Genomic DNA, 25,494 nt, shown 5'->3' on the forward strand with positions numbered 1-25,494 from the left:
AAAAAAAAAAAAAAAAATGAAAAAAGAAAAATGAAAAAGGGGACTAACATAGGATTATAAGGCATAAATTTGCTAGAAATTAAAGCTAAAAAAATAGTGGGAAAAGCAAGGACTAAAAAAGTATCTCTATAATAATAAGCTTAAAGGAAGTGGAAAATGATATCAAATGGCTAAAATGAAGGAAAAGAAATTAGAGATTTCAGCCATATTAGATGCTTTAAGAGTGAATTTATTATTCACCCAAAAAATAAGAGTGAAAGATGATAAAAAATATTAATAAGTGATGAGAATGTTAAAGATCGATGGAAAGATTTAGTTTTACGGAAGATCAATCACAAAATCTGTTTTTGCTCAAGAGACTAGTGAAAAGATTTAGAGAATGTAAGAACTAAGAAGGATCTTCAATTGAAGGGATTAATGAGCGTTGAAATTCCGGGTTTTTAAACCCTGTTCTTAGCTTAGCAATTAGGGAACCCATTTAATTTCTAGGTGTTCTCCAGCTGAAGGGACTAATGATGCAGTTGAAATTTTGCAGCTTCCCATTCTTGCAAACAGCCATAAAAGCAATTCTAAGATCATATCCACTACTCCCGGCCTGTCCAGATTGCACGATTGGAAGCTTCTCTCTCGCATGAAATCACCTCATCGCCTTCCAGTGTACGCAATCATTCCGTTGCACCTCATTGGTGTGCTCCTCTATGCTGCTTGCTCAAGAACCCTCTTCTTAAATAAATAAACGAGGAAGCTGGACACATGGGAGGACCCAGACGAGTTTGATGTCCGCTAGGTGAGGTTCTTGATCAACTCTAAAGCAGAGCATTCACACTTTTTAACAGCCAAATGAACTTTAAAGCCCAAAGATTTCTGTGCCGTAGCATTCATTGATGGTTAGACACTCCCTTCTGATAAAGCTCACCGACCAGTACACACTACCCACAAGCCTGCCAGCTCCACCCATCATCGGACATCTCCATCGCATTGGTTCCATATTGCACCAGTCCTTACAAAGCCTCCCGAGCAAAGCACATGGTCCTGCCATCAGCCAACGTCTTGGGGCCTCTGAGTGTGGTTGCATCTTCAGCTGCCATGGCGAAAGAAATCTTCAAGACCCATGAACTTACATCCGCCCTTCGTCTCAAAGTTCGCCCTTTAAGGCATCAGCATATCCCCCCCCCTGGCTGGCAGCTTTTCTTCATGGCACCATATGGTCCATATTGGCCGCGCATGAAGAAGCTCTCCATGACAGGGCTCCTGGGGCCGACTAAACCCCGGATTGGGGTTTTTGGGCTACATTTGGCCCATGGTCTGAAATCCCAATTCAGACTCAGAAATTTCAGGTGGGTTCCTTTTTTTACTGCCCCAAGTTGTAGCCCTACAACTCACATTTCTGGCAGTCGGCTCGAGCAAAACTAAAATGTAGCATAATATGTAAGAAAAAATAGTGGCAGTAAACCATGAGCTGAACATAGCTGAGGCTGCACACACATCTTAGATACTAGCCAACTGTGCACAACCTTCAAAGCAACACTGATTTGAATTGAAAAATGAGGAAAGACATGCATAGTTTAGGCCTTGTATCATATGTATAGGAGTAAGGATCCATGTGATGTGACTCCATTTAGTAGGGATAAGACTGGGTTGTTATTTGGTAGGGTATAGCACTCTTCACAACCTTTTTAACTGAAGCCACCAAGCATCTATCAGCTCCATAAGTACGGAAAATCTGAAAAAATCTTTCCTGGACTGGTAGTCAAGAAACCCATTTTTCCCGTTGGATTGTTGGGCTCCAACAACTGAACTTTTCCATTCATATTTTCATCTGTCAAACTGTCAGTGACTTTTTCGAACTATCTGCAAGCTGCATTCTACAGCATATATTATTCAGACTGTAACTAAAGGACAAGAATATAGAGGTTGATATCAACATGTTCAAGAAGTTTGACACCAATAAAGCTGCTACAAGGTAGATACAGACAGCTATGGAGAAAGTTTCCCTCGTAATCCCAATCCAACTGATATAATGGTCGGTACCACCTACAGTCATTCTAACTAATTCACTTACCTTAGCAGTAAATAATGATTTAGATGTGCACATTCAGATCATACAAGCACATAATTTCAATCTTATATGAAATAATAGCCCATAAACTTTGAATTTTGGAGTCATGTACAGATATGTTAAGCCGTTAAGGTGGTATTTAAAATTGGTTGTGAACTGGCAAAAAAGTGTACTGTTTATTTTCTCAATCAAACTTGTAACAGGGAACTAACACCACTCGAGGGGAATCAACTGACATAATCTCATATGTACACTAACAGAAAGGGAAGTGGGGAAGGGATCAAACCCAGTTGCTGGAGAGTGAAAAGTTATGGAATCTAAATGATAGTTCCCCTGCCGTGTCTCTGTCTCCCATGAGCTCTGGCCCATTGCCTTGGACACGGCTCTCAGTTGATGGCTGCGCCAATTCAATTTCAGGAGACAGAGGCAGGACTTGACTCTCATTTGATGGATGACGTGGCAATTGGACTTCAGATCTTCGTGGCATTGCAGTTGGTGAACTGGCCCTAAACTTGCCAATTCCATCATCTTCGGAAACTAATGTACAGTCCCACATGAACACATGGATAAAAATAGGACGTAAGGCGTGGCGGTGCAATGACAACTTCTGGCTCAGCGAGACCGTGTCATAACATCGGATCGCCCCAGCTGAAGAAACCATCCAAGGAAGGACTTTCTGGTTTGATACTCTTGAGATAACCAGGAACTTAGATGCACTCACTGCCTCTCTGTATAGATCCCTAAGTCCTGATCGTGTTGATGCTAGCTCATTGTTCTCATCATCAGCAACGGAAGAAATGAAGATGAAGCCCTGCCCATCATCAGATGAGAAGCATAAGCAAATTCTGAACAAATGAAAGGCCAAAGTAAAATCTTCATTTAGAGGTCATATTTCTATTTCTATAGCCTACATCACTCTAACGACGTTGAGCAATTCCTTACTGATAAATTATCGCTTTTTACATATATAAATGTGACCCAAAACCTTTCTTGTAAATAAGAGAACAAACTAAAGGGGGATAAAATTTCTTATATACAACAAACCTCTTCTGTACGACTAATTGCAAACCCAAGCTTTGAGTCACCTTCCTTTAGATCAATCTCCAATGCAACCTCTCCTCCAATAGGAGCATACCAGAGACGAACTGCTCTCACCACACCAATGTCAACCCCATGGTAATCTTCAAACCCATAAAGGCTAACATTTGCAAGATTTGATAGGTCAGAAAATGACCCAGCATTGACAGTAGCTGAAGCAGTCTCCCCAGATATCTGCCACAAAAGAAAAAGAATAAATATCCTAGGCACTGCTGCAAATGTTCCAGAAAGTGATACAACTTTAATTGTACAAGCATTTCAAATATGATAGATGCATGGTATAAACTTGTTGTCTACCAACACAGAAGCAACAAAAGATATGCCTGGATATGCAATACCCATCTGATGGGTCAACTTGGAGATCTACTACATGAATGATGTGGTGCCCTTCTGGACATCCTTCCTATTTAGTTAAGCTCCTTTCAGAACATCCTCTTATATTGTTAAGCTCAGTTTTTTCATCAGTGTAGATACTCAACAATTAACAGTCCTCCAATCAGGCCAATCATTCTACTCAGAGAGCTTGAAGGTAGGACCCAATGGATTGTGTATGCTACTTACAAGCTACTTCCATTGGTTTGACACAGCTACTACAAGAGGTCGAATGAGATGGTCTACATTTCCTATGTGGAAAATGCTAAAGGTTTACAGGGAAAGGGAAGAAAAATAAGATTTGTCTTAATGGGTTTAAGGCACCATGGATCATATCTGAGGGGCCTAGCCTTGTGGGGGAGTTCAACATTTTGGTTCAAGCTGATTAAAAGCAGGTATAGGACCCTTCAAAGAGTGTGTAATTATATGGCATGCAAAAAGTTAATATAAAAGGAGGGTTTTATTACAGCAATTTTCCAAATTTACCTTTGTAAGGAGAGACTCAGTCTGGATATTCATAAGCACTATAGGGACCCCAGAGGCCTGAGAAGCATTTAGCCAGGCATTTGCCCTAGCAAGTGTATCCTCAATGTCATTGTACCGCGAAGCAATTCGGTCTGATGCCTTTGGAAGAAATAGGATAGAAAGAAAGCAACTTGAATTGGGAACTGTAAGCAACTGCATCTTCCTCTCCCAACGATATGGTACATAGCCATCTTGAAGTTGTGCTTTGCTTAATGCAGAGACCAACCTAGATCTTCTTGAACCTGTAGATCCAAAATATTGCCTTTTAAATTGCTGAAAAAGTTAAATAGAAAATTTTAATGGTCAATCTCAGTTTATATTTCAATGAATTTTATGAGGGAACAAATGTGGTTATACCCCAATAATAATCCTACTTGAACAGACTTCATATGCTACCAAACAACCCAGAAGGTAATGTAAGGACAGTCTTTAACATTTTCATAGCAGCAACCTAGCAAACAATGCAACCCGCGCAACAATGGACCCAATCTACGAGTACCCAAAGATATTGAAACAAACCAGATTAGATTTCTACACGCATCTCATCCAAGGTTTCCTGCAAAAAATGTCAATAAAGGATGGTTTGGCAATAAAAGTGGATTCCTACTGGTATTGCACAGATAGTATAAATGCTTTGGTGGCTAATAGTCCAGATGCCCACATGTCCTCAAACCAACAGTAGTAAGTCTGTGTACCATAAAAGGTGGTTAACATTGTTCTGTAGCCATTAACTACTTCTAGTTTAGGATGTAGGTGCAATAGCACAAAAAGCAACAAAGTATAAACCAAAGCAAAGGATAAGTGTTACTCATGATTCAATTTTTTTCCTTTAGGATAGAAATCTAGAGTGAGAGTTCAGAATCTTCAGACCAGTCTATTGTGGTCTAGAGGAGAAAACAGGTTAACTGCAAGCGAAGTGCACTAAAACACCAGGATCAACTACTTCATTCCTTGAAATTAACTACTAATGATCGACGCCCGGTGAAAAAAGTGTTTGAAAAATCAAGTGAAGTGAGCTCTGCAAGAACCATTGGGAAACCAGGGGGGGATGCAGAAAGCCCCATACATGATGGGTTTGATTCAAATTAATAAATATTTCAGCTTAATAGTCCACCCAAAAGAAAAAAAAAAAAAAAAAGCATCTCATTCAAACTATTCAAAAGTAACCAAAAAGCATTTGATTCAGATTCAAATTATCCAAAACTTTTGAACCAACCCCACATGTCTGTGCTTCAGTTTGAGCAATGAAAGTGCCTATATCAGGTGGAAAGAATCACTATCGCTTGTAGAGAGAGAGAGGAAATATTTACCTTGGTAGGCAAGGCAATCGCTTTCCGTCCGATCAGCGAATCCAACGGCGTAATTAGGATCATCAATAGATCTTAACATATACTGCTTCTTCCCGGCGGCCTCGTTGGGGACGATACAGGCCTGCAACTCAACGACCTCGTATCGGCCGCGTCGGACTCGGACCTTAATCAACGTTTCCCTCTTCTTGTACGACGTGTGGAGGAGCTTCTGCACCCCATGCTTTCCATTCTTGAACGGCGGTCCAACGCTCAACAGGTTTCCGATCTTTAGCTCCTCCACGATGTCACCTGTCTGAAGCATGTTTCCATTCCATTCGTCAGCTTTCGAGCTCCCTTTCAAGCATTCAATCGCCAATACCAAGCCTCGATTACTTCCCTCATGGACGTCGCCTGACAAGCCTCGGTCCATGGTCATCTCTATCGAGGAACGTAGTACCTCAAGCATCAAATTGAATATTCGAAACCCACTAAGTTTTTCAAATTCCTTCTGCAAAGTAACTCGATCAATTGTAGCTATATCGAGCCTTTGATTCAGGCTGAGTACAAATGATTTCCAATGAAACCTGGAAACAAAACATGTTTCCTTCTGATTCAAACCCAGTGACCGACCTGAAAATTTATCTGCTCAGGCCACAATTCAAGTGGAGACAACAAAGATCGGAGAAGATAAAAAGGAAAAGAGGAATTGAATGAAAATTCGCGCGGAACCCAGGAGCCCTGAACCGAATCTTCACCGGCCAGAAACGCAGAAGAAGAGAAGAAAATTATCTGGGCTGGGAGATGAGAGACTGATTATTCAGTGAAGCAGCTCCTGGGCCTTTCGGAGATTCTTGTCTGAGAAGAATTAAGGAAAAAACTTCTCTTTGTCTCCGATAAAAATAGAGAAAGGGGGAGAGAGGAGGTGCGGAGGGACTTGACAAGAAGAATAAACAATGATGCTTTAAGCCATTGAAGAAGAAGAAGAAGGGGTTAAATTGTAGGCTGTGTGGGTCCCTGTGGGGCAGCTATAAGCTTCCCACTACAGCCTGACATGCTACAGTGGTAAGGCGACTTGAGATATCAGAATGAATGGGAAGAAGGAAGAAGACGCATTCAATTCAAATGGGTTTTGGGCTTTTGGGTGGGCGTCTTTGTTTCCATGATTGCGTGGGTAAATTGTTTCAGTTTTCACATTCCATTTCATATATTGTGGTCTCTGCACACGCTACAACCTCAAAAACGTTGACGTTGAGACTTCAGATTGAGAAGAAAGAATTTATGGGACTGACGCAAATGCTGCTGCAATTTGCGATTGCTGGAGCCCACATAATTATCTTCGATGACTGGAAGAGCCATCCTTCCATTAAAGAAAAAACGGAAAAACCTAAGGTCCCAGTTGTGACCTTTCTCAGACGAAGCAGCACGACCCACGAGCCAAGAATAGTCCAAGACACACACGCGATGTAAGGCTTAAAGAGAGTCTGCAAGGAGTGAAACCATGAAGAAGGCTATTATAGATTCAACTTGCAAAAAACATCAATTGAAGTTTATACGATTTTCTCTCTTTGTGGCAAAACACCGAACACTTGGTGGTTGAGCTGGTTGCACAAAATAGTCCTAAGTCGTCTTATCCTGTAGTCGCGATTTCTTAGTATGAAATGCTATTATCAGTACGGCTGGGATCCCGGCCGTGCAAAGGGGACCAAAAGTTTTGTTGGTTTGGGAACACTTAATGCACGAATGGAATAGTGGGACCCCCAACCGACCTATTATTGTATTTTCACCGGAGTCCAGATTCTCTACCAACGCGGTTGCTTCCATAGTTATCAATGAAACAGAATCTTCATCTTAATCGATACAATTATAAACAGAAGAGATTCCATTTCATTGGAAACTATTTAGGAAAGGCCCCACGTTGGTAGAGAATCCAGACCCTTTTCACTTTGCCTTGGTCCCAATTACCAAAGTATGCTAAGTCATCTTGGTGGATCTATGATCACCTTCGTCTCTAATATAGTGACATATGATTCTTCTAATGGGAAAAAAAAAAAAATGAAAAATAGGTTAATATGATAACTTTAACATTGTATGTGAACTTACCTATTGCATAAGTGTCTTTTACAATCCATGCAAAATGGGAAGAAACCGAGTAACATTGATCAACATCTCTTTCTTTCTTTTCTTTTCTTCTTCTTCTTCTTTTTTTGGTGGAAGAGGATTTCCTACTATGTCATTGTGGGGAGAAATCGGAGCTAACCATAACGATGATGATGCAAAGAATGATATCATTTATATGGGGCCTACATGGGTTAGAATAATAAAGAGTGTGTCAATGTGGTCAGCACAGCTCATTATGTCAGAGGGCTATGATTGAATCTGCACTCTGATTTTGTAGGCTTTATTTTTCCATTTTAGAATTCCTACAAAATTTTTTTTTTTCATCTTAGAATTAATATATTTTTTTTGTCTTTCTCAATGATTTTTTTTAATGTCAGCTTACTCGGGTGTTAAGGGTTCTCATTTAATATGTGCATTTTAATTTAATTTATTTATAACACAAAATTAATGGTTTTCTTAAGCTCCATTTGGTATCGTTTCTGTTTCAGAAACTCTGTTTCGTGTCAAAAACGAAAATTTCAGTTTCTGTGTCAAAACGCCGTTTTTAAACGATTTAAGGTTATTTGGTGAATCTGTTTCTAGAACAGTTTCAGAACAAAAAAACGACAGTTTTGCTGTTTGGTAATGCTTGTTTCAGAAACGTTTTTTTTTTCTCTTTTCTTTTCTTTTAAGTCAATAATTACAGAAATAACATTAAAATACTATAAGCATACAAATCCTTTGGGACAATAAAGTGATTACATACCAACTAAAAAAAATGGTTTCAAAAAGGATGAACAAAATACATAACTAACAATGCCTTGTCCAAGTTAATTATTACATAATTTTCTAAATTTTCAATTTTTGTCCAAATCTAAAGGCTTGAATGCATAGAGGATGTCTTTCATCTTATTTGTTTGGTCCTCTAGTCCTTTAAGTGTCCCTTCCAGATATCCTTTCATGTACTCGTTCGAAATGAACGATGGTGTGGATGATATTGATGTTGAGCTTTTTGAACATAATGTATGTTGTATGGTAGAGATATGTGTTTCATCTTTCAACCATACAAACATACCACATCCACAGTTATCAGCTTATATCAAATAATAGATGTGATTAGGGTCGTTGAAATTTAACATCGAATTAAAAAAAAAAAATCTAAAATTATCTATTAAAATCGTAGAAATAAATTACCTCAGTTGAATTTGGGCAACATAGAAAATATTATCCCTTGTTTGGACCTTTCGTCGCAATGCGTACTTTGCATTGACCTTTACCACATCTACATAGATGTAGTTGGTCCACCCACATGAAAAAATTATATGAATCTTCACACTTGAAAAATTCACTTCCAATATTTTTACCCGACTTGGTTGTATATTTACCACAACTCTTCTCACAAATTTCACAATTTGCTATCATGAGTGGGGGCATAGAAGAAGTCATCTGTAACAGAAATTTAAATATTAAAAAAGTTATTATAGCATCCAAATATATGACATTCATAATAAGACCTATGAATAAGCAATAGAATCAAGAAGAAATAAGATGCCCAGGAGCAGACAGGGAACAAAATCATTCTCTTCCGCCATTGAAAAACCCACCCTTTCACCTTCCATCAATACAAACCTAACCACCGCGCTCAGTCTCAAACATCAAAACAGAAACAACTAAAAAGCAAAGTAACAGAGACTATGTTTGAGATTTAAAATGTAACCGCAAGCGTACAGATCAGTGTAGCTACGGGTCGAACACAGGGAGAGCAACCACTTTATTTGTTATTTCTTTTAATAATGCGAAAGTGAACTGATTAATGGTTGTGATCTAATTCTAATTACCGTCCTAAAAATAACGTCCTAACCATTCATCATCTAAGAATTTAAAGACGCAAGCCACGCAATTAAAATTAAATAAATAAATAACTGAAAATAAACAACCCACGCAATTAAAAAAATAATAATAATAAATAAAAGAAAAAAAATACTGAAATAAAAATAAAGTAAAAGAAAGGGGATAAAGCTAGAGAGAGACTCACAAGTAGGTTTCTCTACTTAGCCCGAGGGATGCATCATAATATGAGCTTCCCTACTTGACCAGAGAGTCACTCTTACAAGGGTTACTCTACTTGGCTTTAGGGAAAGGGAGACAATTAAAATAAAAACAATAAATTGATGGTTCTATGGCTAGGAGGGGCAAAGCCAACACATACACTAGCCATGAACCTTGGGGAAAAGGGATAGCAATAATGTAACGACTGAAATTAAAATCCTAAATTAAGAAAGGAAGGGTAGTCAGAAGAGGGAATGAGAGGGGGGAGAGAAGACTACTGAAGGAGCCTACTTACTTGAATCAATGCTTGAACTTGAAAAAAAAAATTGCTCCACGACTCATGATCTTGTCACCTAGATCTAAGCCTAGAACTATAACTTAAAAAATTACAACTCAATTGCATAAATCATAAACATAAAAGGGCTGAATAAAAATAAAAGAGTGCTTGCATTAATTGAAATAAAAAAAAAAAGCTATTACAAAAGTGATTAAAGAAAAGATAAAGAAGAACTAAAACTAAAGAGAGAGCAAGAGAAAGAGAGAGCAACTAAAAAAAACTAGAAGAAGAATGAATTGTCTCCCCTCCTCTTACATGAGTTGTATTTATAGGGAATGGGGAGGTAGGGTAACAAATTTCTCTTTCCTAAAAGAGAGAAACCCACAATTGATTGTGAGATCTTTTGAGACCAAAAGTGCTAAGGTGGAGGAGAGAGAAGAGAGAAATAAACTTTGAGAAATTTCCTATAATTTGTTTGCTTATTTTCTTTCCTTCTTTTTTTTCTAATTTATTTTTCTTCTTTTTCTCCCTCCAAGGAACGATTTTCTTCTTGCTTTGTGATTTGGACAATCTTTTGGTGGGTGATGATGTGGAGGAGAGAGAAGATTTGGACAATCTTTATTTCTCCTCTTTTTTTTTTCTTCTCTTCTTGCGCAGGAACCCTTCCACCATTTTGCTTGCTTCTAATTTGATGTGGAAATCCCCTCCATGCCCTTAGTGTTTTAAGTGAATGAAAAGCAGGAAATCTTCAACAAATTCTCTAAAAAAAACAACCATGAGATTCGAACTTGAGACCTCTTGGTGAACAAGGGAATTTTGCACACCATAGCTCACCAACTACGCTAGGTAGTTGTTGTTACCAAAAACGAATCTTCAATCACTTAAGGATGTGGTCCATTGATCCTTGTTGGCATTTAAAATATTCCTTGTACCTCTGAGACAATTGCAAACGGGCTGGTTCTGCATCTCGGTTTAGTTCTAATCCATTATTCTTTTTCTGGCCCGAAAAGAATAATAATTTGTACGGGTGACCAAACGAATGTGTACTTTTAATTGAACACATCCATCTTGCTCAGAATTCCGTCTTCTTCACAACCATGAAAAGAAATAGGACCTCTTTACGTGTAAAATTGGAGATATAGCGCCCGATAGTCCTTAAGGCCTTGAAAATATAAAACCTGCAAAAAGAGAGTAAAACCCAAGGTAGCTCCATTCTAAATATGTAAAATGCATGTTTTACTACCCTAGATTTCACACATAAATGTGCTCATCAAATGACCACAATGTCAAGCTGGTATCTGATCTGGAAGATCTTCCAAGTGGAGGACTTGTATTTTGAACCCCCTTGTATGTGATGTAGGGAATGTAGAGATTCCAATCTGAGCAATGACCTACATAATATCATTACTAATATAGGCTATATAGCATTCTTTCCAATTTGATTAAATCAAGACATTAATTACTAGTTTGTGTAGGGATATTATTATTAGTAAAGAATGATAATTTAAAGCCTTATTACTTTCTAATAAATAGTAAAAGTTGAGCATCCCTCACTGGGTTAACTTCTTGTTAACTTGTGCTGTTATCTGGGTCAGAATGTATCTTTTAATAGAAACTTCCATAAAACATATGTATTCAATATATTTCATAGAGCAAACCCCAACAAATTTCTTTTTGGCAGTGGTTTCTCTGGGATTTTCAAGGTCAACAAGCCGCATGTCTGCTCAAGTCTGTTATATGGACGTTCATGGGTAAGATTTTGTGGGATCCGTCTGTAAAATTACCATGTTATGGTACTGTACAATATAATATTCTGTGGATATCAGATTTATTTCTGGGCTATTGGAAGCAATTTGATTCTCCGCTGTACCTGGACATACAAGCTGTCTGCTCATCTCCGCCATAATTACATGACTGTGTTCACAATCACAGCCTTGGAGATTCTCCGTCGCTTCCAATGGATATTCTTCCGTATAGAGAATGAGTGGAATAAGATGATGAACGCAAATATGGAACTCCCTACAGGTGCTATCCCAAAGGAAGAAGAAAAATTACTTGGTTCCACTAATGCTGTATAAACCAACTACACGGGTATTGTGTCCTCCAATATTAGCATAATATTAAATTTAGTTTTCTTACTGATTCCATATTTTGGCCGCTCTGATTGTCAATTTCATTTGACCCTTAAAAATTACTTCTTTTAGAAAGAGGGATATCATAGATAGTGATTTATTAGTAACTACAAGGTCACTTTTATTCTTTAATGGGGAAAACTTCACATGGTGACTTCTTGGCATATGGCAGACTTAATTTTACTCGTGCAGGGCTATATGATAGAGGGGCCTCATTCCCTTCTCATAGGTCATATTGCTGCTCAAAATAGTTCCTCTAGTGGTTAACGAGTTAGTATAAAGGTTCATAACATCACTGGGATGCTGTTTCACTGTTATGGAATAGTGGCTTTTTTGTGATGTCTGAAACCATGTACTCGCTTGTGGCCTTTTTTTTTTTAATGCAAAATTTACTAGTGGCATGGGTATTGGTCGTTTACTGCATGGACCTATGCATTCATCCAAGTGTGACACATGGAATATAGTGATTGATATCAAATTGAATGGGTATGAGTACACTTTTCGCCTCTGACCATTGCACCCTATTACCCTATTGAAAATTCTTCCCTTTCTTTTCATTTCATTTCACTTGTGAACATTTTATTTTACTTCCTTTCAATTCACTTCTAACCAAACAGGGTGTTATTATTACTACTTTTAAAGTGGGATTTAGGCCACTCACTCTAATTGTGGAGTCTAATCTTTGTCAGGTGGAGGAAACCTACACTTGCCAGATGATGCTCTGCATTGTGCAATAGTGCAAAGCCTCTTAAGTGCTGCATGATTGCCAGTTTTAGTGTGTAATTCCATGCTTAACACCTGATAGTACTGATGGTTTTATCTTGACGAAGCTTTTCCCAGAGTGTCTATTGAATATACTGGTAAACAAAGCGATTTTAATTCGGAGATGATACTGACCATTTGTGAGGTGGCAATAATTCTCATTGTTCAGCAGTGATGCACAAAGCCCTACCAATTACTACTCTCAGCCTCCCTATCCGGTTGCTTGGAAATCATAAGGAGAAAACGATCATGTAGGCCTCTCAGTTTATGTGAAGCTTTTAGTTGCCTAACATTGATATTAGAAGAAACTGGAAGATATAATTTTTTTGATTGATTTCTGGTCCAGTTTTTTTTATGTATCTCTGTTTTGTTTTGGGCCTCATATAGCATTGGAACATCTTTGGCTTCAATTAATAAAATCTTACTGAACTTTATCCTCAATTGAGGAGGAATTCAAGCATTGCCAACCTGTTATAAGCATTGAGTTGTCAAGTACAATGGTTTGTTTCCTGTTGCATTTGCCATTATTGTAACCAAAGTAGTGATTGAGGAGTTCTTTCTTTTGTTTTCCCCCTTTGTTGAGTATAGAGACATGCCTGAAACGGTTCAGTTGCAGGGGTGTATTGGCCCTCATAGAGGAGAGCTACAAATGGCTTCTACAGAATTGCAAGTTCTATAGATAGGCTGAGAGTATTTTTCTAAACAGCTTTATAGAATTGTAGCCTTGGAATCAGGCGCCATCAAGGCCTTGAAGAAAGGTGTAGACCCAACAATACCCCCGGCCTACCTGGTTGGACAACTCATTCAGAAATGTTCAAGGGAGGTGGCCGGGGAATCAGAGTGCTTGAAGGATCAGCCAAGTGGGTGTGTTCTATATGTTTCTTAAAGGACCAGTGGGGCGCTCTTGCCGGAGCAGCTGAATAAATTGGTCGTCAATTGGATTCTGTCAATGCTAGATTTTCAGAAGGGGATTTATTTGGGTAAAAAAACGAAGGGTAGACTCTTAAGATTGGATCCAGATTCTCTCCAAGCAGGGAGGACATTGGGGAGCATGTTCATGTGTTGGGATGTGTGACTGGGTCCTCCTAGCTGTGGGATGCATGCTGCACCCGGCTGGAGAGGATCTGAATCCCTCTAGATCATAAAAGACTGCCTGGCATTACTCATGATCACATTTGTCAACCAAAATCTAGCAGTGGCGTTGGTTTTCATGATCCCTCCTTACTAAACATGATGTTTGTTATGATCCTATATTTGTTTCTTGAAATTGATCCTTGAAATTGATGTGGGTTGATATGATTTTGAGTTCCCTCACCTTATAAGCTGATTTATGGTGTTCACTTCTTTTAGGATTGTAATAGTGATATCAGAGCAATCAATCCTCTGCCCAACCCATGCTCAAAAGGGACAACCTGATGCCAAAGTGAAAGCCACTAGGAAAAAGTTACCTGCTGCCAAACCCTAGAGCAAAGTGAGAACCCATTAGAAATGACCACTAGATCCAGAGGACCATAACAATGTTGTAGGGACTTCAAGAAACAAGTCATTAGGATTCATTACCAACTGTCAAGTTTTACCGGAAAAAAATACCAACCGTCAAAGCGTTGGAAGATTGATTATACAATGTAAAGACCAGTCTGGATATATACTTAAAATGTTTTGATTTTGTGAATTTACGATCTAAATATGTTTATTTTTTTTGTTTCACAAAAAAATATAACAAATAAATTATTTCATTGACAAGAGATTCTTAGCTGCCACTTTAGCCTGCAGCCTTCATCCCTGGTTAGGGAAAGAGCACCTACAGGGTATGTGAATTTATCTGTGACATACACTAAGATTTATATTTTTTTTACATTGATAGATATATACATAACTTAGCCTTACTTACCTGGTATACAAACAAAGGAAGGGAGGAATGGATGAATGCATGAAACAAAAGAATGAATGAACAAAAATAAAACCCTCATGGTTGCTCTAGCCATTCTTGTATGGCAGAACGAAGAGCATGATTAGGGATGAGACTCAAATGATTAAGCTTAAGGTTTGTCATCGGTGAAGTGTCATGCCCACTATCCAACCAAGCTCTCACAGCCTCTAATTCGTACGTGAAACCATCTGCCGCCACATGTGGATCTTGCATAATTTCCTGTTATTTCAAATACAATGAAAATGGAGTCAGAAAACATAATTGTATAATTCATTTTGGTGACCATTATGACAATCTAGCTCTAATATTTTGGCAAAAAAGTTTTGTAATATAAACAAAATTTGAAGAAAATATAACATAAAAGATGACACAAGTCACTCCAGTTTAGTTTTTTAACTTCCAAAAGGAAAAAACCTAATGAAATTTTAAGTAATTCAACACCAAGTTTCCATCAAACTTCAGCTCTAATGATAGAAATGGCTTGAAACAGAATTAAGTTGGCAATGACTTCAGGAAAAGAAAAGAAAATGTATTAAAAGAAAAAATGGAAAAAGTGAGAGAACTTGCAAATAAGGCATTTGCAGCTCTTTCAAGCCTAATAAAACACAAAAGAGAAACAAATTGCTAGCAATATCCAATGGGTGTCTGCAGTTTATGCCAAAAATCAGCACCATCAGACCATCTTAAACTACCTTACAGAAACTTTTTCTCAGGGGAACTTTCTCCCAAATGTGAAAACCTCAGGAATAAGAAAGGTCAGTAATGAACAAACCTTTGATGGAGCTGATCTTTGGCATAAGAAATTTCCTACGATTTGATTTATAATTCACGTTCATAAAGTGTACCCAATTGCAAATCACCAAGTGGCAAACTGACCTGGAAAATCGGGCAAATGAAATAGGATGGAACACGGCAATGCTCCCCTGATGCCAACCTGGAAAACGACATGGCTCCCCAGCAAGCCCCCATAGGCTCAAGCACCCTCCAGACCTCTCCTCCAAGGTTTGGTCTGTTCTTTCCGCTCATCTCACAGCACCTCAATGCCAAATGAGCCAGCTGTTTGGCCTGCACATATGGCCAGTTACCAGCCGATGCATCTAACACCGCAATCAGATTGTCCTTCTCAAGTGCATACTGCACTTCCTTTACTATTCCCATGGCGGGTTTCCCAGTCAACAGCCTCAGCACTATGATCCCAAATGAATAGATATCCGACTTTGACGTCATTTCTCCGGTTACCTGAAACTCTGGGTCCATGTATGCAAAGGTGCCCTTTGGGCTTGTTTTATAGCATAATGTGGATGGGTTTGAACTCTCAGGACGGCGGATCAAGCGGGAGATCCCAAAGTCACCAAGTTTACTGACAAAGTTGGCATCAAGGAGGATGTTGGCAGGCTTGAGATCGCCATGGATGACGCTATGAGGCTTGTAAGAGTTGAGGAAGATGAGGGCTGAGCAGATCTCGATGGCGATACGTATTCGAGTTTTCCATGAGAGAGGGGGAGTTCCATCCTTACAGACAAGCCGATCTTCGAGGCTGCCATTGGGGAGGTACTCGTAGATAAGTGCCCAAGCTTCTGGGCAAGCTCCAATGAGGGTGACAAGGTTTGGATGCCTCACTCTACTCAATACATCCACCTGAAAAAATCCAATCAACCCATCACTCAAACATAATACAGGGCGCAAAGGGAAGAGTGAGCTCTTTCAAAATAAAGGATTGATATTCTGTCTATATACAACTTGGAAAGTGCAATGTACAACTCACACCTACATCAGTGATAGATTTTGCAAAGGCCAATTTATAGGTGATTTATTTTTCAGTAAGAATGAGGTGAAAAGGAAAATGAAAAGTAAATCAAGAGATATGTAACATGGTGCAACATGATAGAACAAAGCAAAATGGCTTAGTTGGAATTGCTAGCCTAATGGTGCTGTTAGAACGTGCCACATGGGAGACTTTACATATGAAACCCACAAAACAGAGGGTGGGGAAACCAAATAAAATAATTCAGGGCCTTGCTAATGTGAACCCACTATGGCATGCAATTTCCATAAACCTCTCACAGAAACTCACACTTCAAAATAAATATTTTAAGGAAAAAAAGAAAATCATGTGACTGCCTCTGTCGTTATTTAATTTAAAAAGGGAGTTATTTATATTAGGAGTTCATGGAAACCGGTAGCCCTGTGGGTTTGCAGTATCATTTTCCGAAAAATTTCTGACAGCTCAATACATAGTTGAGTCATTCTCTTGATGTTGACCATCAAGTCAGCATTTTTGTTGTACTTTTCAGGATGGACATTACATTTTTAGCTAGTGCTAGCTGCATGGGCAAATGCAAGATTGCTACCACTGTGATCACCCCTATATTGTTGGACACACACATCTTAGGGATGGATCCAAATATATAGAAGCAATCACAATGGAAGTGTTATTGCACACTTTCAAGCAATTAGTACCTCAATCTACGACTTTTTGGCCACATCATACACTTGGAGACCAAGGTTTTCCTTTTTCTAATTTAAGGAAAGAAAAGGTTATATAAAAAAATCTAGGAAGAGGTTTTCGACATGAACACCTTATGCCAAGTGTTAGATCAATGGGTGCCCAAATTGTGACCATGCTGTTAATACCAAGTGAGCCTCAAGCCAAAAGCATCATAACACCACACAAAATCCACAAGCCAATTTGCCAATCATAACATAAGGGAATCAATATCCAGTCTGGCTAACCTAGGAGAAGACTCAAAGTTTGAGTTTCTAAGGTTGCATGCCACAGTATGGTATCATGAAATGATCCATAATGGCACAGGACTCCCCGACCACCAGAGGAGGATAAGTTTCCACAAGTCGATCTTGGACTTACATTCAGATAATTGGAAGAAAAGACCTACATGGTAGGCCATTATATAGGTATGAGATTTGAAAATTACCAAGCCCCATGGTCGTCTCTATCCAACAATTGGAATGACAAGATCAGCCTTCCAAAGTTTAACTGAAAATACAAGGGAAAAGAGTCCACCACATGGTGGGCCATTTGGTTGAGACAACACATAAGAAGTTGACACATGGGTACTTCATATGGTGCCTTGATATCTAATGTTCGGATTGGCCAAAGCACAGTTTCAAGTGTTGATATTGTTGTGACTGATCCACCAATCCAATACCAATACCAAAATCATTTCATTCTATGAAGGCATTTGCAACCTTTTCACCCAGGATAAACCAAGATTGGTAAGGATTGGGTTTGGATACGGATTGCCCATCACCAATCCTAGTCATAATCCTGAATTTTAACTCCTTAAGCTAAAGCAATCCTCCAAATGGAAGAAACAATGGTAGCTGTGCAGCTGTTCCTCTGTAAGGCTGAAATTTTACACGTATGATGGTACCACTGTGCATAGTGGCATTTGACTCTCACTTGAATCATCCATGTAGTTCCTGTGACATTTAACTTTTCCCAAAAATAATGAGCTTCAACAGAATGATCAGAGTAACATGGGTGATCATAGGGATCATCCACCCATTGAGATGTATGTTAGACGAAGTTATATAGCATATTTGTATGAGACTTGCACCAAATTTACCTCTTGTTGAAACTCCACATGGCCTTCCAAGTTATCACGGTGCAACAACTTAATAGCTACAGGCGTTTGTCGAAGTGTTCCTCTATAAACGAGCCCATATCCCCCTTCTCCAATCTTCCCGCTTTGGTGAAAGTTGCTAGTAGCTTTATCAATCTCTAGGAAAGAGAACTGAGAGAAGAACGGAGGCGTATGCGAGCTGGTGGCCTCCTCTTCCCTAGTTTTCCTCAGTTCCTCAGCTTCTCTTACTGCATTGTCTCTCTCTTTCAGTAGCTCTTCACGCTCATTCCTGATGGTCACCAAGAGTTCCACAGCGGAGCGAAACTTCTCCTCCAATTCTGATACCATTTGATCAGAATCAGCAATTTGACTCTCCAGTTTTGACCTATGGTCCAGGGTGATCCGAAGTTCTTCCATGACCTGGTCTCGTTGTATCTTCAACATTTCCAATTCTTGTTTTCCTTTCCAAAGCAAAACTTCCAGTTCTTCCCTTTGCTTTTTTTCCTTCTCGTACAAGCCCTCTGATGCTTTGGCCTATAAAAGGTTGCCATGACTGTTAGAGTTTTGGATGTTGTATACTGGAGAAGAATAAAAAAAATCAGAGAGTTCTCAACCACAAAGAATTGCACAGGCATAATTATGATGAGAGCTTCTAGTGACATTTAGCACTTCCCGATCTACCATGTGGGAGGACATCTAGACATGATCACATGAATGGTTCTTAAAAGAAGAATTGCACCATGTTGCAGGACATGGGTGGATGCAGGTGATAGAGGACCCTGGCACCCAACCCACTCGTAAAATTTTAGCAAAAATGAGTAAGACCAGTGGTTCAAGCTTTAATGTAGATTCATAAATTGCGAAAATGCTACAAGAGGGAAATTAATATAAAATATAAAATGGTATCTTCTTTTGAGTCACCTTCGCTACTCATTTTCGGTTTTCGGTCAAAATTTTAATAAAGATTGGGCATGGGTCCTCTATCACATGGATCCACCCATGTGGCAGGTCATAAAACAGTAAAAATCACCATGAACATTTGATCAGGAAAAGAAATCACCATGAACTGCTAAATGTCAATAGGTAATAGTGGAGTTCAGTTTTCTTCACAACTAAAATGCCCTTTCATAATCAGAAATATTTGCAAAAAAAAAAAAATCTTAGGAATGGTAGCATAATGGATTTCCCTATTGCTTGACCAAAAGGGAATTTGGGCTCTTTGGGTAGGGGAAAAGCAATTGGTATAAAAAGGGACCAAGTGAGCAATTGTCCAGGCCCAGCAATTGGCAATCAGCAATCTATATGCTCTGATCATCTGACCCAACAGTCAGATCAGGATATTCCTAAAATGCATCAGAAAAGGTCAGCAATGTGGATGATCCAATGGGTCTTTAAAACATTGCAGGAAGGATCCTCTACTAATGCTGGTTCCTAGAGCCATAATTTTCTAGTGCTTAGAAAGGCATGAAAAATATACAGCATGGATCTATACACATGGTTTCGGGTGTTTTTAGCCTGTCCCTGTGTGTACCCATATAGCATGGATATAGACACATGGTTTAGGGTGTTATTAGCCTGTCCCTGTCTGTACCCTTTTTATGTTTTTCGAAGGAATTAGAAAAATATGAGCACATAACCAGCTCTAACAAAGGATTCTCTCCCCTAATGGGATATGTGCCCTACATGAGCATGACCAAACTTATCATTTGATCCTCTACTAAAGAAGACGGTGAGAAAATAAGTCTACCTTGCATATAGCCTCAAAAGCATCCTTCTCAGCTCTCCCACGCTTGAGACATTCTTCGAATGCTTCACGTCTAGAGTTTTCAGCCTCTACCATGGCTCGTTCCAGTTGAGAATGTATATCATAATTCATCTGTTCATAATTCATCTGTTCTTCCTGTTAGAATCCCATGAATCATTTCAGAACTAAGATACATCAAATCAGGAGTTCAATCCAATTCCTAAAACCCCAGAAACTTTTGAAGCCTGGGCTTAGATGAAGCTGCATGAGGCTAATATGTTATTGGGCCACGATAGGCTCAAGGATTTCATTAGAATTTGGCCCAACCCAGCAGAGCTATTAGGGCTAGGACTGTATCAGAGATTGAGGCCCGACATATAACTGGTTTGATCCTCAAATTTACTTGGCCCACCTCATGAGCAAAACCCAACTTTGGACAGGAGAGTCATATCTGTCAGACTAGCAGCAGGTATTTGGCTGCAGAGGGGAATGGATGCCTGGATTGTCCCAAGGTTTATGTTTTCTCTAAAAACTATGGAGGCCCAAATATACGAAAAACTTAGTATTCTGTATTTACATAATTCCAGATAAAAAATCTCTCTTTAGAAGATAAAGGCAACCCTTATAATGCAAATTCAATCAGAACTCTAGTGGACTAATTGGTTAAAAGAAAAACATGCATACACAGTTGCTAACAAGTTAAAAAGAGAATCCAAACTGATATGAGTGGTAAAGGAAATCTAAACAAGGTAGAAAGCAAAACGCTTTAGGGCAGAAACTTGAAAAGTATTCCAGTATCAGCGAATTTGTACTCATGGTAAAGTGTTGGAAGGAAAAACACTTGAATGTGTGTGCATGTGAGAGAGAGAGAGACCTCCGGTGCAAAATTTGCCCAATGCTTTTTTTTTACTTGAAAACAATCAGTACTCTCATATATTCTCATATACCTCTAAATAAACATTATACTGTAGCATTACGAAAACAGGAAAAACAAATTTCAAACAATGTCAACAGTAGATGGCCCTCTAATCGCTACATGAGTAGATCCTAGTGCAAATCCCTCAACTCGATGAAGCTATTACAGGGATCAACAAAAGTCCAAACTATTAATGTGTCCAACACTCCAAGTAGAGGATCAAGAATTGAAATGGTTGGATATATTTGTTGAACATTAACGGAATGGACTTCAAATCGATACACTAATGGGATATTATGCACATCCTTTCTCCAAAGAATAACACAGTAACTGAATAATCATACATACCAGCAACAGCGTATTTGGAAGAGAAGAATCATGGAGATTCTCTTCGCATCCGGGCAGTGAGTACAATACTGTCCCTGCTTTGCTTCCCCCGTCCCTCACAATTGAGAACGACTCAAAAGTATCAAACACATCACTTGAAGACCATGCTGAAGCCTCTGAAAACTTAGAAGGACTCCTCCTTGATGTCCCACTCCCCTCAAATTCACTGGAAAATCCATCTCCATTTGATTGGATTGGCAGTGCTGATGGCGCTACAACAGTCCCTTCTGAGGAAGAGAATGATGTGATTCCTCTTCTAGAAGCGCTACTGTTGATAGATACAGCTCTTCGAAGCAGGTCCTGAACTGGATTACTGGGCTTTGAATAATGCTTCTGTCCCCTGGGACTAGGAGGAAATTTGGATCTCGAATTCTCCACCTGGCCAGTAACGCTGATTGGACTTGCTAGTTCACTTCCCTCTAAGTTACCTTCCCTGCATTTTTTTAAACACTATAGGTTACCATGTTCATCAAAACTTGAGAGAGAGAGAGAGAGAGAGAGAGAGAGAGAGAGGTTTTTCTGAAGTAAATAGAATATACAGAAAAGGATTTCCATAATGGGCTAGATTCATCATCTTAGGTAGGAACTCCACCCTGTATATGTGGCCTAAAGAACTAACACTACACTGATCAAACTCAAACATTGTGCCAACTCCCTGATTTTTAGGTTATACTCACTGATCAAACAGTTTGTATCGACAAGTAGGTGAGTCCTTCGATTACACTAAATTATTACCCCAGTCTCTCACACTATTTTCTGCAACTAAATAAATAAATATTGAAACTCCCCAATTTGACAAGCTTAAAGAGTGGGGGGGGAAAGCATACCTTGTGTACATGAGGAGCTCCTTGCAGACAAACCATATATGACAAGAAACATGTGCTTTTTCACGGACAAATATAGCTTTCTTGGACTTGAGCCCTGTCATTTTCCTGCAGTATGAAGAAGCATGGGAAAGTTAGTTAGCAACATGAAAGGTATGAGTTTTAATAAGGTCAGCAACAATAGTTTTTGGTGGAAGTTTTTAGCAAAGGCATCTCATCTCAGTTGCACCAACTCATCAACTTAAAAGCTATAGGCGTGATCCAAAAAGAGAGTACCAAAATTCATGTATAAGTTCTATTAAACCTCTATAGAACTGAACCAAAGCCCTTTTTATAGGTACAGGCCAAATGACAGCCTAAATTGGCACATCTAACTACCAAAAACTTGTTTTCTTTTTCTCATTTAGCTCTAGATCAATCACATTGTGATTCTCTCTTCAGTCACCCATCAGTCCAATATTTGGCATGCTCAATCCAAAACGCATTCCACTGGCCAAACGATCAGGAGTCATGTTCCTGTGGAACATGTGTACGGATCATGCTTAAAGATGCAAATTGCAACCTTTTCTATATATCCAATTAAGTCTTCTTTAAAATAATTAAAAAAAAATTAATGTATTTTTCATACCTTGAGTAGTGCTTGTCTGCTGCGGCACCCATCACAAGCTTTTTGATCCCTCGCTGAATGATGAGCTCTACAATCCCTTCTCCAATATTGTCCTTTTCAATGTATATTGTCTCTGCCCTTACCTATAAAGGTGAACCATTAAGGTCAATAATCATTTAAATGTAAGCAAACAATTGACTGGGTTAATTTTGTCCCCAAAACGAAGGTCCATGATATTAAATACAGAAAGGCTTATATATTTGTCATGCTGTTGAAACTTGAAAGTTTGAAGGTAATGTATGGAGAACACTACTGGCCAGATCACTGCAGTTCAAGTCATTTACTGGATCTGAATTCCAGGATGTACAATTAAAACATCAATCAAATCAATAAAGAAAGTGAGGGGAGAAGCAATACCCCTGCTCGGTGACACATGGACAGATATTCATTTAGAGCATCATGCATTTTTTTCCTTTCAAGTTCTCGGTATGCCATGACTTCCTGTTTGTTCAGTGTGTTTGCTGGAAATTTCCCACCCACTGAGACCCACGGAAACAAAACGATAAGAAAATTAGTCAGTAACAGCAGAAGCCATCAAGAAGGATTCGAGAAGAGGAAAACCTTTAACTTATTAGAGTTTCATGGAAAGAAATATATTTCTCTCAGACATAATAGTAAAGAGAGAAACGTTTTCCAGCGCAACAGCACTCGCACCAAAAAACAGAGAGCCATTATGCTGCTTCTGTCCCATTTTAGTTCAATTGACACAGAGAGATCCATGAAACTGTATACAAAATAGGATTTCCATTCTCTTTACCCTGTTCACAATTTTAGTATGTTTAAGGGAAAAAGAAAGCTGCCTAGTCACCTGGCCCCTGCTCCCAGACACAGGGGTGCATGAAATTACTGCCCCACCCTATGTGAAATAAAAATCCCATGGCAGTTGATGCCCATATGCGCACTCTCATCAGCCCCCGCACTGGTGCAAGGGCCACGAGACCAGGCAGCGATTCTTGTCCTATATTTAATTATTCCCATGTATTTCCATGTCCCATAATACCTCTCTTTCAATTACATTTATACTTCTTTATTTTTGGTTGTCTGAACACCTTTTTTGTATGAAAATATATATATGGACCGAGTTTTCCCTTGACCTAGGCCTTCGAATGGCATTGGGAGGGTATCCCGCTACAGTGGGGGCGGTGTTTGACCATTCATAAATAGGGGAGCAGAGAAGTACAGCCATTGACGGTTCCTTCACTGCATGGTGAAGGAAAACATCCCCCTACATGTATTCTATATTTTCTTTGCCTTCCAAGCTCTCCATTCATGTTCTAGAATGTCATCTAGACTCGTAATACAAACTAAGAGTCCCATAAAAGTAAGACAAATAAAACATGGTATAAACTCTTACAGGCAGTAAGTTTCAGATCAGCATCAATATCAACAAAAATATCACGGAAATCTGGCGTAAATAATTATGAAACAAACAAAATTTTCTGACATTATTATTAGAATATTAGACCAAGAAAATTGAGATTTAGTTTGGAGTACTCCAAGTTCAACAAATGGGTTTTTAAATGAGATAGTTTACTATTCAGCCAAGGTCAATTGACAGCAACAACAAAAAATGAATCTGAACAGAGGATAAGATTAACATGTTTGGAGGATTTGAAATTTTAAACTCACGCATTGGGATCATTTGAGCTGGCACGTGAACATGGAGTATGCAGATCTTCATCCCCCCTGAATTCTTCAACGCCCATGACAAAGTCGACTTGCCCTCCTTCACCTCTTTCCCAACTGCCACAAAGATCTTATTTTCCACTAGAAGTCGGGGTTCTTCTTCAATCTCTCCAGAGGTGTCCATCAATCCAGAGATATCTAGATCATGAATTTCAATCCCTCCAATTTGTGTTGTAAGAAAAGGAATAGGACTCACAACAGCCATGGAGAAAGCATACCATCTAATCCAAGCAGGCTCTCCCTCCAATCTGACCCAATTGACTTTCTGAATCTCCTCTTCGAACTTCCTTTGCAACAGAAATATTGCAAATGTCTCTGCCCTCTCTCTCTCTCTCTCTCTAGAATCTCTCAAAACCCCTTGTGATTTCTTCAAACAAAACCCTAGTTTCTCTGCAGAAAGGGAGACGGCACGGCTCAAAAAACCTTTAGCAACTCTATGACTCTGAAATGAAACCTTGTGCTCGAAGCTATAACATAAATTTGTCAACCCATGTAAAGACGAAGAAATTTAAAAAAAATAAATAAAAAATAGGAGATATCTTTCCTGATAATTATCACCCTTGTGCGAAAAGGGTCTTTATCTCAAAGCTCAAAAGACCTCTTTCCTGGTGATTAAGAACCTTTCCTGCGAAAAGGGTCTCTATCTCAAAGCTCAAAAGGCCAACTAAATCATTTAAAATCAAAATAGAAGATCCCTTCCCTGATGATTATGATTATCACCTTTTAACTCAAAGCTCAGAAAACCAAGGAAAACAAATGAAAGTGACAAAAGTAGTATTAGAATATGCTTTGTACTGAACCTCTCTTCCTTGTCAGTTTGTCACAGTCGTCTTTCCATTTTTTCTTTTTTTTTTTTGGTAGAAGTGGAACAATTGCCTTTCCATTCTTTGTTTACTGTGGAGGTTCCTCTTCCCTCAAAGTTTCTATATCCAAAATGGGCTCCACATGCCAACAGCATTAAAAGAAAAGAATTAAAAAAAAAAATTGCTAAGGAAAAAAAAAAAAAAAAAATATAAAACAAAGCACTCCGATTTACCAAAAGAAAGTGAAAAATAACATGGAATTGTCTCCCCGGCAACGGCGCCAAAAACTTGTT

The 25,494-nt window shown here is 38.9% G+C and overlaps 3 protein-coding genes across 4 annotated transcripts; 1 reads left to right on the forward strand and 2 right to left on the reverse strand.

The window, feature by feature from the left end:
• The first annotated feature begins 1,271 nt into the window (after positions 1-1,271).
• On the forward strand, positions 1,272-11,911 carry LOC122087514 (SPX and EXS domain-containing protein 3-like). Its single transcript, XM_042656670.1, has 4 exons — positions 1,272-1,278; positions 2,174-2,178; positions 11,446-11,517; positions 11,593-11,911. Exons 2-4 carry the CDS (start codon positions 2,176-2,178, stop codon positions 11,842-11,844), a joined length of 327 nt encoding a protein of 108 aa, XP_042512604.1. The 5' UTR covers positions 1,272-1,278; positions 2,174-2,175; the 3' UTR covers positions 11,845-11,911.
• On the reverse strand, positions 2,217-7,010 carry LOC122087513. Its single transcript, XM_042656669.1, has 4 exons — positions 5,365-7,010; positions 4,016-4,296; positions 3,104-3,331; positions 2,217-2,870 (listed from the first exon to the last, which is right to left on the reverse strand). Exons 1-4 carry the CDS (start codon positions 5,807-5,809, stop codon positions 2,340-2,342), a joined length of 1,485 nt encoding a protein of 494 aa, XP_042512603.1. The 5' UTR covers positions 5,810-7,010; the 3' UTR covers positions 2,217-2,339.
• Positions 11,912-14,377: 2,466 nt separating the features above from the next.
• On the reverse strand, positions 14,378-25,265 carry LOC122085424 (U-box domain-containing protein 33-like). 2 transcript variants are annotated; one of them, XM_042653854.1, is made up of 9 exons: positions 24,342-25,265; positions 23,070-23,191; positions 22,674-22,795; positions 22,049-22,153; positions 21,183-21,654; positions 19,922-20,074; positions 18,178-18,708; positions 15,467-16,228; positions 14,378-14,809 (listed from the first exon to the last, which is right to left on the reverse strand). In XM_042653854.1, the coding sequence occupies exons 1-9, from the start codon at positions 24,601-24,603 to the stop codon at positions 14,627-14,629; spliced, it is 2,712 nt and encodes a 903-aa protein (XP_042509788.1). In that variant the 5' UTR covers positions 24,604-25,265; the 3' UTR covers positions 14,378-14,626. The 2 variants fall into 2 exon arrangements, with proteins under 2 accessions (XP_042509788.1, XP_042509789.1); XM_042653855.1 differs by having other exon boundaries at positions 19,922-20,058; positions 21,182-21,654; positions 24,342-25,264.
• Positions 25,266-25,494: the final 229 nt, after the last annotated feature.

This window comes from Macadamia integrifolia, chromosome 8 (genome assembly GCF_013358625.1).
Source record: "Macadamia integrifolia cultivar HAES 741 chromosome 8, SCU_Mint_v3, whole genome shotgun sequence".
NCBI lineage: Eukaryota > Viridiplantae > Streptophyta > Magnoliopsida > Proteales > Proteaceae > Macadamia > Macadamia integrifolia.

Coding starts and splice junctions, on each gene's coding strand:
- LOC122087514 (XM_042656670.1), top strand. Junction 11,518..11,592: donor TGTTATATGGACGTTCATGG/GTAAGATTTTGT, acceptor TGTGGATATCAG/ATTTATTTCTGGGCTATTGG.
- LOC122085424 (XM_042653854.1), bottom strand. CDS start 24,603: ATGGCTGTTGTGAGTCCTATTCCTTTTCTTACAACACAAATTGGAGGG. Junction 22,796..23,069: donor CCATGTGTCACCGAGCAGGG/GTATTGCTTCTC, acceptor TCACCTTTATAG/GTAAGGGCAGAGACAATATA. Junction 22,154..22,673: donor GCAGACAAGCACTACTCAAG/GTATGAAAAATA, acceptor TTCATACTGCAG/GAAAATGACAGGGCTCAAGT.
- LOC122087513 (XM_042656669.1), bottom strand. CDS start 5,809: ATGCTTGAGGTACTACGTTCCTCGATAGAGATGACCATGGACCGAGGC. Junction 3,332..4,015: donor CTGAGTCTCTCCTTACAAAG/GTAAATTTGGAA, acceptor CTTTTGTGGCAG/ATATCTGGGGAGACTGCTTC. Junction 2,871..3,103: donor CAATTAGTCGTACAGAAGAG/GTTTGTTGTATA, acceptor GATGATGGGCAG/GGCTTCATCTTCATTTCTTC.